At 66.8% G+C, this 12,217-nt stretch overlaps 1 protein-coding gene across 5 annotated transcripts; it reads right to left on the minus strand.

Annotated features, from left to right (window-relative positions):
- Positions 1-101: 101 nt before the first annotated feature.
- Positions 102-11,819, minus strand: MAP7D1 (MAP7 domain containing 1). Of its 5 annotated transcripts, none has more exons than XM_048968711.1 (18): positions 11,708-11,819; positions 6,576-7,232; positions 6,391-6,462; positions 5,695-5,858; positions 5,432-5,546; positions 4,286-4,396; positions 3,066-3,188; positions 2,834-2,976; positions 2,607-2,740; positions 2,277-2,527; positions 2,051-2,192; positions 1,814-1,973; positions 1,602-1,706; positions 1,443-1,496; positions 1,299-1,356; positions 1,077-1,194; positions 806-1,005; positions 102-730 (listed from the first exon to the last, which is right to left on the minus strand). In XM_048968711.1, exons 1-18 carry the CDS (start codon positions 11,754-11,756, stop codon positions 720-722), a joined length of 2,667 nt encoding a protein of 888 aa, XP_048824668.1. In that variant the 5' UTR covers positions 11,757-11,819; the 3' UTR covers positions 102-719. The 5 variants fall into 5 exon arrangements, with proteins under 5 accessions (XP_048824668.1, XP_048824670.1, XP_048824666.1 ...); XM_048968709.1 differs by having other exon boundaries at positions 106-730; positions 2,051-2,210; XM_048968710.1 differs by having other exon boundaries at positions 107-730; positions 2,051-2,210; positions 6,391-6,459.
- Positions 11,820-12,217: the final 398 nt, after the last annotated feature.

Below are 12,217 nucleotides of genomic sequence, written 5' to 3' on the forward strand. Positions count from 1 at the left end.
CCCTGCGCGGGAACGTGACGTCACTTCCGCTTCCTCCCTTGCCCGCCCCTCACGCCACCAAGAGGGCGCAGCTTCCGGCGGGAAGGCAGGCCGGGAAATGGCGGCGGTGCCGACGCTGTCGGTTCGCGCCCTGCCCTGAGGGGCCGCCCCTCCCCGCCGCCCGCCCCGCCCCCGGGCCGCAAGGAGGCGAGGCGTTGCGTGGTTGTCCACTTTTATTGTTCGTAGAGGTCGTCCGGATGCATAACACTGTCACAACGGCACGGAGAGCAGCGTGGGCCCGGCCCAGCCCCGGGTGCACGCAGACATGCGTGGGGACAAAGGGGACGGGCGGCCCCGAGCCCCCCCGCTGTCGGCCGAGCGCTATTTACAGTATTCACATACATTGTACCCAGCGAATTAAATAACCACAGTATGACAGCACACGTCTGGGGTGGCTCGGGCGGGCGGTGGGCAGGGGCGGCAGGCTGATAAGGTGCATGGTTGTTTGTTTTTGTTTTTTTCTTTAAAAAAAAAAACGAACAAAATGAAATAAAAACAACTGAGAAACCAGGAGGCCCCGGTGTGGGCGCAGGGCTGGCGGCTGCCGTGTTGGAGCCTCGTGCTGCCTGGGCTCCTCGTGGCATGGCCGGGTGGGCGGAGGAGAGCAGCGAGGTGTTTCCTTCTGACAACAGCTATGGGTCTGCGTGGTGCTCCGTGGGGACATCAGCCAGGGCCGGGCCTCACAGCACCTCTGTGGGCACAGGAGCTACCGTCAGAGCTGAGGTGTCATCGCCCCCTGCTCCAAATCGGCTCCCCCGCCCCTCACCTGTGACCTGGGGGGGTTTGACCACTGCCTGCTTGAGGAAGGGCTCCTTGTCGCCAAATGGGATGATGCTGCTGGGGCTGCCACCGTGGTGGGAAAGCTCCAGCAGCTCTGAGGAGCCCTCGGTGCCTGAGAAGCCGTTTTCGTGCTTGCTGGGCTGCACGCCATTCACAACTGGGGCTGCCACATCCTTGGCTGGAGAACTGTGGGGCAACGGGTCGGGTTGAGTTGGGGTCCTGCCAGCCTGCAGCCCCCTTTCCACCCCTGTGCTCACCTGGGCTGCAGCCCCTCGCCTGCCGGGCCCTTCAGTGTCCCCAATGTCCCTGCACTTGGTGTTTCTGTCTCCGGCAGCTCCTCTGCCTTTGGCATCGGCCCTGCTCTCTTCTCGCCACCTGGAGACACGAGCAGAGCCCCACTCAGCCCCAAGGCTCAGGGATCAGGAAGGGGGCAGGGGCTCTGGGGACTTCCAGTACTGAAGCAGGAGGGAGCTGCGTACCTGTGCTGTGCTCCTGCTCAACTGCTTTCCCGTTCACTATCTTCTTGTCTTCCTTCTTCTGCAGGGAAAGGAGAGCAGTGAGGGCTCCACGGTGCCTGCTGTCCCCAGGCAGCTCAGGGCAGGGCGTGCAGGACAGGCACCCACCTTGGCATCTGCTGCATCTGATTTGCGCGTCCGCTTCATGATCTCCTCCAGGCGCTGCGGGGCAGACAGGGGCTGATGCAGCCCTCCCCAGCAGGACCTGCGCCATGCACTGGGCACCCCCCAGCATGAAACGCACCCAGCAGAGCCCCCAGCCCTTACCTTCTTTCTCTCCAGCCGCTCCTGCTCCTCACGCTGGAAATGCTTCTCCCGTTCCAGGCGCTGCCGCTCAGCCTCTTCGCGTGCCTTCGCCTCGGCCTCTTCTCTCTGCAAGGACAGCAGGGACAGGTGAAGAGGGAACGGTGGGGACAGGCTTCACCTCATCCCACATCCCATCCTTGCCCCCATCCCTCCTTCTCCCCCCTGCCTCACACCTGTCTCTGCAGCCGCTCCGTCTCCTCCCGTTCTGCCCGCGCCTTCTCCTGGGCCTCGCGCTCCTCCTGCAGCTGCCGCTCCTCCTCTCGCTGCCGTGCCAGGGCCTCCCTGCGGCTCTGCTCCTCCGCTGCCTGCCGTGCCCTTTCCTCTTGCATCCACCTGTGGGGACGGAAGGGGCCCTCAGTGAGGTGGGGGGGGCACCGGGTCCTGGGTGAGGTCCATGGTTGCGCACTCACCTCTCCTGCTCCTCCTGCTCCCGGCGCTCCCGTTCCTCGCGCTCCCGCTGCTCGCGGGCCTGGCGTCGCTTCTCTGCCAGCAGTCGGGCGGCCTCCTCCCGGTCTGTAGTGCCAGCCGAGGGTCTGCTGGGGGGGCTGTGGGCTGCGGGAGCCGAGGGGGCTGTGGGATGTGAGCAGCATCAGTGCCGCTCCCACTCCTCCTGACCCCTAACCACCATGTACCTACCTGCTGCCGGCTCCGTGGGAACCCTGGGGGGCTCGGGGGTGGCTGGGCCCTTCTCCTCTTCCTTCCTCTCGCGCCCCTTGGCCTGGCCATCCTGCTCGCCCCGCTCATCCCGCGCCCTGGCCCGCACCTTGGGGGACGAGTGGGCACTGCGGGGCAGGGGCGGCTTGTGGGGTGAGGCCAGAGCTGGGCTGGGGGATGCTGGGCGGGTTTTGGGGGTGGCTGGGGATGAGGGACGGTTCTTGGGGCCGGGGCTGCAAGCAGAGCAAGAAGAGATATTAGCAGGGTCCCCATAGCCCTGGGGCTGGGCAGCGTGCAGTGCCAGGTCCCAACCTGCTGTCAGATGTGGGCAGGAGCCGGGGCTGTGCGCCAGGCAGTGACTGCCGCTTCTTGAGGCTGCGCTCGCGGGACAGCGCACTGCGTTCCTTGGCATTCTCCCGCTCCTTCTCCTTCTTCTCCTTCTTCTTCTGTGCCAACCATAGAGAGAGAGCATCAGTACCACACCGCTGGGCTTGGCCGGGAGTCGGGCACGGGGTGTCCCAGCAGAAGGTGGCACTCACCGGTGAGGACTCGGCACGGCGACGCGGTGTCACATCGGGGCTGCCAGCAGTGCCCCTCCGCCGCTCCCAGCAGCGGTGCGGCAGGCGGTGGTTGTGGCAGGGGCTGAGGGGGCTGGCAGAGGCCGAGCGGGGGCACACGGGCACTGTGGGGATGGGGCCGGTGGCTGTGGGCTCCCACCATGGAGCGCTCCCAACCCCCTGCCCCACGCAGTTCCGTGCCCCCCATGCTCACCCTGCTCCTTGCCATTCCCGGCCAGTGTCACGGCGCTGCGGCTGCGTGCCAGGAAGGACAGCGTGGGTGTCATCAGCCGGTCCACTATGCTGCTCTCCCAGGGGCTCAGCTGCAGGCTGCGGTCTGCAGAAGGAGAAGAGCCCTTAGCACTCTTCTGAGCCCTGCAGCACTGGCACCATCCCTCTGCTCAAGCCCCAGGGCTTCCAGATCCCCACTTCTGGCACTGAGAGCCAAGGCACCACACGTGGCACACAGACAGCACTGAGGCAGGATGACAACATGTGCCCACAGCAGCGTTCCATGCACCCTGTGCCAGTGACACTGAGCCCCTGGCGCATTGCAGGGCAGCCACTGTGTGCCCCTGCACCAAGGGAGAGGGGCTGAGGCCACCACGCAGTCACAGGAGCTGGGCTGGGCTCGTGGCTCCCAGGGGATGGTGGCCCCCAGGCATGCTGCTAGCCCAGCTGGGCACGGGGTCACTGCCACCTGCACTGCTGGCACCAAACACCCCACGACCACGTGGACAGCACCACAAAGACAGCAACCCTGTGCCCCTCGCCATCAAAATAACGCAGTACCTCGCTCTGCTGCTGGGAGGGGACAAAACAGAGACTGGAGCAACACTAGGCGCTGTGTCCAGCACCAGCCCAGGCGCTGGCTGCTCAGCACAGCCCCGTGTGCCCCCCCTGGCTGAGCCCCAGCATGAGGCCGTCAGAGCCGCCCGCATCAGCTGCTCCATCTATTTATACCATCCGGCGCACGCCCATCACCAGGCAACTCAGCAGCACAACAGCACGCAGCCCCACGGCTCCGGCAGCTCGCCCGGACCTGAGCGACCTCACGGCACCCAGCACTGCACCCACAACCCCTGAGGGGCACCCAGTGCTGCACCCAACAGCAGCCTCAAGGCACTCCGAGGTGTCACAGTGAGCACCAACCCTGCAGAGGTGGTGCGAGATGCATCTTGCAGCCCTGGCCAGAAGCCATAGGGCTCCCAGTGCCATCCTGGCTCCCTCCACCTCCCAGCCGCTCTCCGTGGCCGGGCAAGGAGCTGGTGCCAGCCTCCTCCAAAGCTCCAGCCTCCTCCAAAGCAAACAGCACACAGCTCCTCCTCTGCGTGGGCACTGTGCAAAGGCACAGCAGGGGCTGGGGGGTCCCTACGTGGGGTGGGGGCTGAGCTGTGCCCCCCTGCACTGCAGGGCCATGCAAAGGGCTCTTACTTCTACTGGGAGAATTCCAGAGGGTGGCAGAGGATTTGGAGAGCCGCTTGTTGATTATAGAGTCGACGTGTTTGGGGAGGTTTACGGCAGACACCGAGCAGCGGCTCGCACCTGGAGGAGGGAAAAGACACAGGGCATTACAGACCGGGGCGGGGGCTGCTCCTTGCATGCAGCATGCACTGATGTGGGGCAGTGGGGCTGAAGGGCAGTGGGAGGACATGGTACACACTGGTGGTCGGGATGGGCTGTGTGGCACAGTGCCTGTGTCATACGGGGGCATGCAAGGATCTCAGCTCTGGGGAGCACGGCACTGCCACCATGGTGTCCCCAAAATGCAGTCCTGGAGCCAGGGGACCTCAATGGCTCAGGGGCAGACAGACACAGGATGGTGCTCACACCAGGACCCTACAGCAACATGGGGTGGGGGGCAGCAGGAAAGCAGAGCCCTCAGCCCTTGCCGAGCAGCCAGAGCCCACCGATGGAGGAGGCAGCAGCCAGGTTTGGGGACACCTCCACGGAAGTGGCAGGGAGCCCCATACAGCAGAAATGCATCTGTCCCCGAACGCTCCACGACTCACAGCAGGGCACAAAGCGCCTGTGTGCATCCTGACCGTGCACCGCCAACACCCAGCGCCGCACACGCAGCCACCCCACAGCACGAAGCACTCAGGGCATGGGGACACAACGCTGCCCATCCACCACAGCACAGCCCCGTCCCCTCGGCAGCCAGGGTGCAGCCCCAGCACAGAGTCCCCACAGAGAGGAGCCCCACACTGAGCATCCTGCACGGCCCAGCCACGCGCACCGGGAGCACGCAGCCCTGCTCACCCCCACGTTGGCACCAAGAGCCACCCCACGTGCAGCCAGGTGACGTGGGGACGCACCACAACACGCAGCCTAACGCCACCAACAACACAGCGATGCCTTCGCGCGGCTCCAAGCCCAAACGTCACTCGCCCCACGCAACGCAGTGACCGCAGATGGGCGCAAGCAGCACAGCCCAGGGGACGCAGTGCCACGGGAACAGGGAGGAGCCGTGGGGTCCCGTTGGGCCACAGCACGAGGGGCGGCAGAGCGACGTGGCGGCAGGGCAGCACTGCAGGCGCTGCGTTTGCCATCCCTTCAGCCCCGTCCTCGTGCACTCACCATCCTTGTGCGCGGCAGAACCTTGGTGCAGGGCCCCTGCCCACGACCACCGCTGCTGCCGGATCTCTGCCCACGTCTTCTTGGCTGAGCGCTGGATGGCCGCCTCGTAGCGCTCCTGTCCAGGAGAGGGATGGGCTCAGAGATGGGGACCTTCAGAGGGTGATGGGGCTGCGATGCCCACCCTAGGGCAACACAGATGTGCCCGAGGACCCCCAGGTGTGCTGCTGGAGACCCCGTGGGGAGCGTTCCCATCCCCTCCCCACCTTGTTCTTCTCCAGCTTTTGCCGCTGCCGCTCCTCCAGCACCGCACGGCGCTTCTCTGCCCGCAGCCGCTGCTCCTCCAGCCGCCGCCGGCGCTCCTCCAGCTGCCGCTCCCGCAGCACTTTGGCCTTCTCCTCCTTCTCCAACCACAGCGCCCGCTTGGCCGCTGCCGGGGGGAGCCCACGTGGAGGGGTCACAGCCCGGCCGGGGGGATGCAGCGCCCCATGTAGACGGAGAGCCCCACGGCCGTGGTGGGGATGCGTGGCAGCGGCATGGGGCTGAGGGTTGAGGGTTCCCCGGGCGCATGGGGCCGGCAGCATTGCAACCAGCGTGGTGGCAGGGAGGAGTTAGGGAGAGGACAAAAGGGAGCCGGGAGCCCGCGGAGCCGCTCAGGGAAACAATGGGGGAATGAGGGTGGAAAGAGCGCGGGGACGAGGGGGCCCCATGGGCAGCGCGGGGGCTGTGCAGCCCCACACATCCACAGCCCCACACATCGCTGCCTGCTGGAACCCACCTAGATGTGGGATGCCGTGGGCCTGGGGAACCCCCACATTGTGCAGCGTGCCCAGGGGGGATAAACCTGCAAGTGCAGCGCTTGCACTAATAGCAGCTAATGGGATTGCCATGACCCAGCCAAGCTCCTTAGCTCTCCCGCCCGCCCCTTCACATCCACTTTCCCTCCCAGCCCCACTCCTCACCCAGGTACTTGGCCCGCTCCTCTCGCCGCTCCTTCGCCTGCCTGTGCCGTGCCTGGGCCTTCTGAGCATCTGCTGCAGGGAGACACAGTCAGAGCAAAACAAACTGCACCCCAGAATGAGGGGACACGAGGGGCCCCACGTGAGCAGTGAGGCAGACCCCCTTCTCCCTTCTCCAGAACACCCACCTTGCTTGGGCCTGGGGCTGGCAGCTGAAGATGGCGATGCGGCAGCTGGAGTGGCACGGTCACCCTTGGGGGGGACATCCTTGGGGGCGACATCCTTGGAAGGTGTGTCCTTGGGGGATGCATCCTTAGAGGGGACATCCTTGGAGGGCATATCCTTGCGGGGAATGTCCTTGGAGGGTGTGTCCTTGGGGGGCACGTCCTTGGGGGGCTGGGCTGTGCTTCCCAGGGGGCTCTTGGCATCGGAGGGTGCCCCTTTGCCAGCAGTGGGGGCCACGGTGGTGCTCCCATGGGGCAGCATCTCCGCTGGGCACGGGGCAGTGGGGACGGGCGGCGGCTGGCCAGCGGTGCTGCATGATGCCTCTTCTTTGGGTTGCTCTGTAGTGCGAGGATGGGGGTGTGCAGGGGGGGTCTTGTCACCCCAGGGTGGGACGCTCTCTGCTGAGGGAGCCACAGCTGCAGGGATGGGGGACACGGGCTGTCCTGGGGGGGTCACGGCTGTGGGAACAGGGCAGAGCTGTCCTGGTGGGGGGGTGGCCATTGGGGAGGGGGTCGCAGCGGGGAGGACGGGTCGGTCACGCTGTGGGGGGCTGTCTCCATGCACGGTGTCCCCAAGGGGGGGGGGCAGCACGCTGTCTCCCATCGGGGACGGTGTCTTCCCTGCAACACAGAGCACAGTGGGTCACCAGCGGGGCCTTCATTGCCACCACCACCGGGGGGGGGGGGGGGATCACCATGCAGCCCCACACCAGGTGCTGTGTGCACAATGCACAGAGCACACGGACACGGCTCTGCCAGGCACCGCCGCCACAAAACTCCCTTCTTCCCCAACAGCTGCTGCCTCACTCCAGGGGGAAAACCCCACACCAGGCACTGGGGGGGAGGGGAGGGAGGCAGGCACTTCCTGGAGGATGCAGGGCGCTTCTGCTGTATTGGATGGGCTCAAGATGGGTGCAGGATGGGCGCGGGCTGCCGGCCTGACGTCACACCACGGTGCGTGTCCCCGCGCACAGCCATGAACTCATGGCCCAGGAATGCACAAGAGGCCGCCGCCGCCGCTGAGAGAAAACAACTCCTCCCCGAGCGTATGGGGCTGAGAGTCTGCTCAGAGCCTGCTCCGTTGTGCGTGGACCCAAATGGACCACTGGCACTGAGCGGTGACCCATGCGGGGGTGACCCGTGCAGGGTGCAGTGCAGCCAGAGCACCCTGCGGAGAGCAGCATGCTGCTCAGACTGTCTGCCCCATGCAAGTGCTCCATTTAGGATCACAGCCCTGATTCCTGTGCAGCAGGAAGGGTCGGTGCTTCTGCCCAGCCCAGCCCCATGGGCACCACCAACACTGGCACTGCTATGCGCGTGGCCCCAGCTCTGAGTGCAGTGAGGACACCAGCGACCCACGGCCCCAAGTGTGTGATCCTCCCCACGGGGCGACGTCCCGCACCGCTCAGCCGTGTTTGTGGAACTCTCTGCAATCTTCAGAGAGGGGCAAAGTATGGGCTGTGCAAACACGGCCGGCGCCGCTCCTTCACACCGTAGCTGGACGAGCACGGGGACAGCGCTGAGCTGCACCGCATGGGGGACTGCACCCAACCACGACCCCCTCCCTGGGCGCATCGCTCCTCGGATGGGCTCAGCACAGGATCAGCCCTCCTACTGCTTTCCGGCTATTTGTGCTGCAGGAAGGAGGTTGTCCCCTGCTCCCACACACCCACAGCCTCAGCACAGCCAGAAAGGACAAGGGCTCCCACCCCTCCCCGCTCCCACCCACAGGCACTGCAGCAATGCAGCCCACGGGGCCACCAGCTGAGCCAGGACGCCGCTCAGGCTGACACCACGCAGCAGATGGACATCCCACCCCATCCTTGCAGCGTGAGGAGCAGCACCGAGTCCCTACAGCCACCCATCGCCACAGGGCACGGAGCTGCCACGCAGCCCATGGGCAGGATCCGTCCCGCCCCGATGGCCACGGGGACAGCAGCACCCAGCGCCGTGGGGCACGGCCACAAACCCCAAAAGCCACAGCCCAGGAGCGGCCCTGCGCCATCTGTCCCTGTCGCTGCCGCAGCACAGCAGCTGCCCTGAAACCCAACGCTGGGGCATTCCAGAGGGGATCAGCTCCCAGCCCCAAACACTGCATCCCACAGCCCCCAGCCCTGCTGTCCCGCAGAGGAGACATCGCTGTGCGCAGAGCAGTGTGACCTCAGTGGGATGCTGGGATGGCCGTGGGGTGAGGTGCTGTGCCTCCAGCCGGCCCTGCTGGAAGAGTGCTGTGGTGCCGGAGCCCACCTGGCTCCTCTCGTGGGTCCCTGTGCCACCAGCACACCCATGTGCCACCGAGTGCCACCGGCACCTCCTGCCCGGCACGCGGCCAGCGCTGCTCAGCCAGGCGGAGGCAATTCCCGGTGCGATGAAGCGAGAGCACATCACAACCCCGGGGGGTTGGAGAAGGCGAGCAGCCTGAGCCCAGCACTGCAGCGAGGCCCTGGGGGGCTTCCCAGCGGGGAGGGCAGGGGGGGCTGCACAGCACCTTCACCTCGGCTCCCCCCAATTTATCCTCACATACCCGCTGAGCAGCCGGCCGCACCGCAGCATCCCCAGGTTGTCCATTTTGGCACAAAGGTTCTGGCTGCTGGAACATCAGATGGGGCTGAGCCCAATCTGGGACAGGGAGGTGGGTGCAGTGCAGCTCATCCATGGTGTCCCAGCGCTGGGACCACAGATCCAGGCTGCTTGGCCACCACCACCCCAGGGCACACATCCCTGGCTGGGGTGGGGGATAGCTTGTGTGGTGCCCAGGGATGAGATCTCGGTGCAAACCTCAGCCCCAAAGCCTCCGATGGCTCTGCATGGCCTGGTGGGGATACACACATGTCCTTGGGGGACTCATGTCCCCTCTCCAGTTGTGTCCCCACCTTGATAGCAGCACCACCAGCCTCGCAAACAGATGGTGAAGGCTGAGCCTCCAGAGCTGCACTGTGTCCCCATCAGCTCCCAGTGCCACCTGCACGGAGCAGGTATGGGTATTCGACAGGGACAGGGGCTGCCGAGGCCACCAGAGCCCTGTGGCATTCACAAGGGTGCACAGAGACCCTTTCCCCTCCATTCCACAGCACCGTGCTGTGCCCACTCCCACTTGGCTCCTGGGAATGTGCAGCATCACACATCCCTGAGTGGTGGGGACAGTGAGCATCCCCTGCATGTCCCCTGCACGTCCCTATACAGGGGTCTCTGCTCCTGCCTAGGGCCAGCCCTGCTCTGAGGCACAGAGACTCAGGGTGCAGGGGCGCTGTGACCAACAGGGATGTGGGGAACTGGAGAGCAACAAGGGGAACTTGGGAGATGGGATCTTGTGGCCACAGCTGGGGGGTTTCCAGGGTTTAAAATATACCCAGAGGAAAGCAGAACGTGCCCAGGCTGCTCCTGGGCTCCATCACCCCAGACACAGGGCACAGGGCCGGGGTGTGGGCAGCACCTGACTGCCATCCGTCTGCGCAGCGCAGAGCAGCGACAGGAGGTGCCCACGTCCTTGGGGTGACCCACAGCAGCCGGCACCGCACCGGGAAGCAGCACTGCAGGCAGGGCAAGGGGCTGCGCTCTGCTGGGGGCAGGGTTTGTGGAGAGCACCTCCAAAATGCAGCTCCTCTATTAGGTGGGCACCTACCGGGTGCTCTGTGGGATCCCACGAGGCCGCCCTCGCCGCACTGTTCGGTCCCCAGCCCCGCTCACAGCCAGCTGAGAGCCATACCAACTATTTTGGACGTGGCACCACGCGACCGTGACTGTCACATCGCTGCTCCACACGTCACATCACGTTGCTTCCATCAGGCTCTCCCTGCTCCCAACGCAGGCGCTGGCAGGCGATCAGCTGCCCCGCACCCCCTGCTGCCCCGTGCCAGGAGAGCCCGACGGGACCCAAATAAGCACCGTCTGTGCCTGCCCTGCGCCCTGCTCTGCGGCGTGCTGGTTCTGCATCCCGCTGGTGGCCAGGAAAGGGGAACCCACTGTGTCTGGGACTGCTGTAGGGTGAGGCACAGAACACACGCTCGGGTCACCCGACCGAGGGGTGAGGATGTGCTTCAGCCAGCAGCTCTCCGCTCTGCAGGAGGATCCGTGCGCCGAGCGGAGCTTCCTCTGCACGCAGCCGAGGGCGGCCTCATCCCCGGGAAGCTCCGACGCCAACGGGCCGCGCTTTGGGGCGGCAGCCGAAGCGAAGCTGGGAACCGAAAGGCGCAGCGATGCTCGGCGGTGCTGCGGATGGAGGAGCAGCGGGTGGGACGCAGACAAAATGTCTGCAGCGCTGTAGGGCGAGAGCGGCTCGGAGCGGGCATGCGGCTCTGCGCGCCCCGATAACAGCCGCACGGCACCGGGCCGGCACGCGGCCCTCCCCCGCCCCGATGAATCACAGCGCGGCGCTGCGCGGGGCCGGGGGGGTTGGGGGGGAGGGGAGAGGAGAGGAGAGCGGAGAGCGGAGAGCGGAGAGCTTCTCCTCTTCCTCCGTCGGTGGAAGCGGTGCCACAAAGCGCCGCTCGGGGCCGGGAGAGCCGGAGAACGGCCCGGAGCAAAGCGGGACCGCCGCCCTCTGCCCGATCGCACCGGAGTTCAGCCCGGGGCACCGGGAGGGCACCGACGGGCGCCGCTCAGCCCCGCCCGGGGTGCCCCCGCCCCGCACCGCCTCGCAGCGCTCCGTGCGGAGCGGAGAGCAGCGGATGGGGACGATGCCCCGCACCCCGCCGGGGAGGGCTCCCCAAGGGCACGGGCTCCATCGCGCCGCGGGGCCGGGGGCTGCGCTCCCCCCCTTCCCCTCCCCCTTCTTCCTCTCCTCCGCCAAAATGGAGGGGCGGCCCCGCGCCGCCGAGCTTTGTCCGCTCCCGGCCCCGCGTTGCGGGCGGCCCCTCCGCTCCCCGCACCCGCCTCGGCCCCAACCACCGCCCGGCCCCGCACCGCACCCTCCCGGCTTTGCGGCCACCGCCCCTACGGCTCCGGAGCACCGAGGCCGCATCCCGCGTCCCCACCCGCACCGCGCTGCGGCCCTGGGCCATCACCACCCCCCTCTCCGCCTTCCGCAGAGCCGCATCCCGCACCCCCGCCCTCCCCGGGCCCGCATCCTGCACCCGGCCCGCTCCCCGCAGCCGTACCGGGCGCAGCTCGGCGTTGGGGCTCCCGCCCGGCGCGGTCGCTCTCCATGGCGCGGGGCGGTGCAGGGGGCCGGGCCGTTCCGAGCTGTGCCGCGCCGCGCCGCCCCGGCTCCCCCCGGCCCGCGGGGGAGGAATCTCGGAGCTCCCCGCCCCGGCCCCGCGCCTGCCGGCACCGATGGGGTGGGATGGGATGGAGCCGAGATGCTCCGCCCGACATCACCGCTCCGGGCACCGCTGCCGGTGTTGAGGCCGATCCTCAGCCCCGCGTTCGCCCACCTCCATCCTTTCTCGTTTTCTCCCAAATGCCGGTTCTCACAACCACGCTCACCTCTCCCAGCATCACCTGGAGCCGGTCCCTAGCGCGTATGAACCTGAAGGCAGAACCTGCCCTGCCTGCACAGCCACCGCCATCTGGGTCAGCAGCCCCGTCCCCACCAGCCCAAAGGGACGCTGATTTCCATCCCAGAGCTCCGTCTCCACCATTTGTGGGCCTCATCCCCATCTCTCTGC

Source organism: Lagopus muta, chromosome 23, assembly GCF_023343835.1.
Source record: "Lagopus muta isolate bLagMut1 chromosome 23, bLagMut1 primary, whole genome shotgun sequence".
NCBI classification, from domain to species: Eukaryota; Metazoa; Chordata; class Aves; order Galliformes; family Phasianidae; genus Lagopus; species Lagopus muta.

What these genes read in the sequence shown, in the direction of transcription:
- MAP7D1 (XM_048968709.1), bottom strand. Translation starts at nt 11,756, where the DNA reads ATGGAGAGCGACCGCGCCGGGCGGGAGCCCCAACGCCGAGCTGCGCCC. An exon ending in AAAAGCTGGAGAAGAACAAG is followed by an intron (nt 5,547 to 5,694) that starts GTGGGGAGGGGA and finishes TCTCCTGGACAG; the next exon opens with GAGCGCTACGAGGCGGCCAT. An exon ending in CAGATGCAGCAGATGCCAAG is followed by an intron (nt 1,357 to 1,442) that starts GTGGGTGCCTGT and finishes CTTTCCCTGCAG; the next exon opens with AAGAAGGAAGACAAGAAGAT.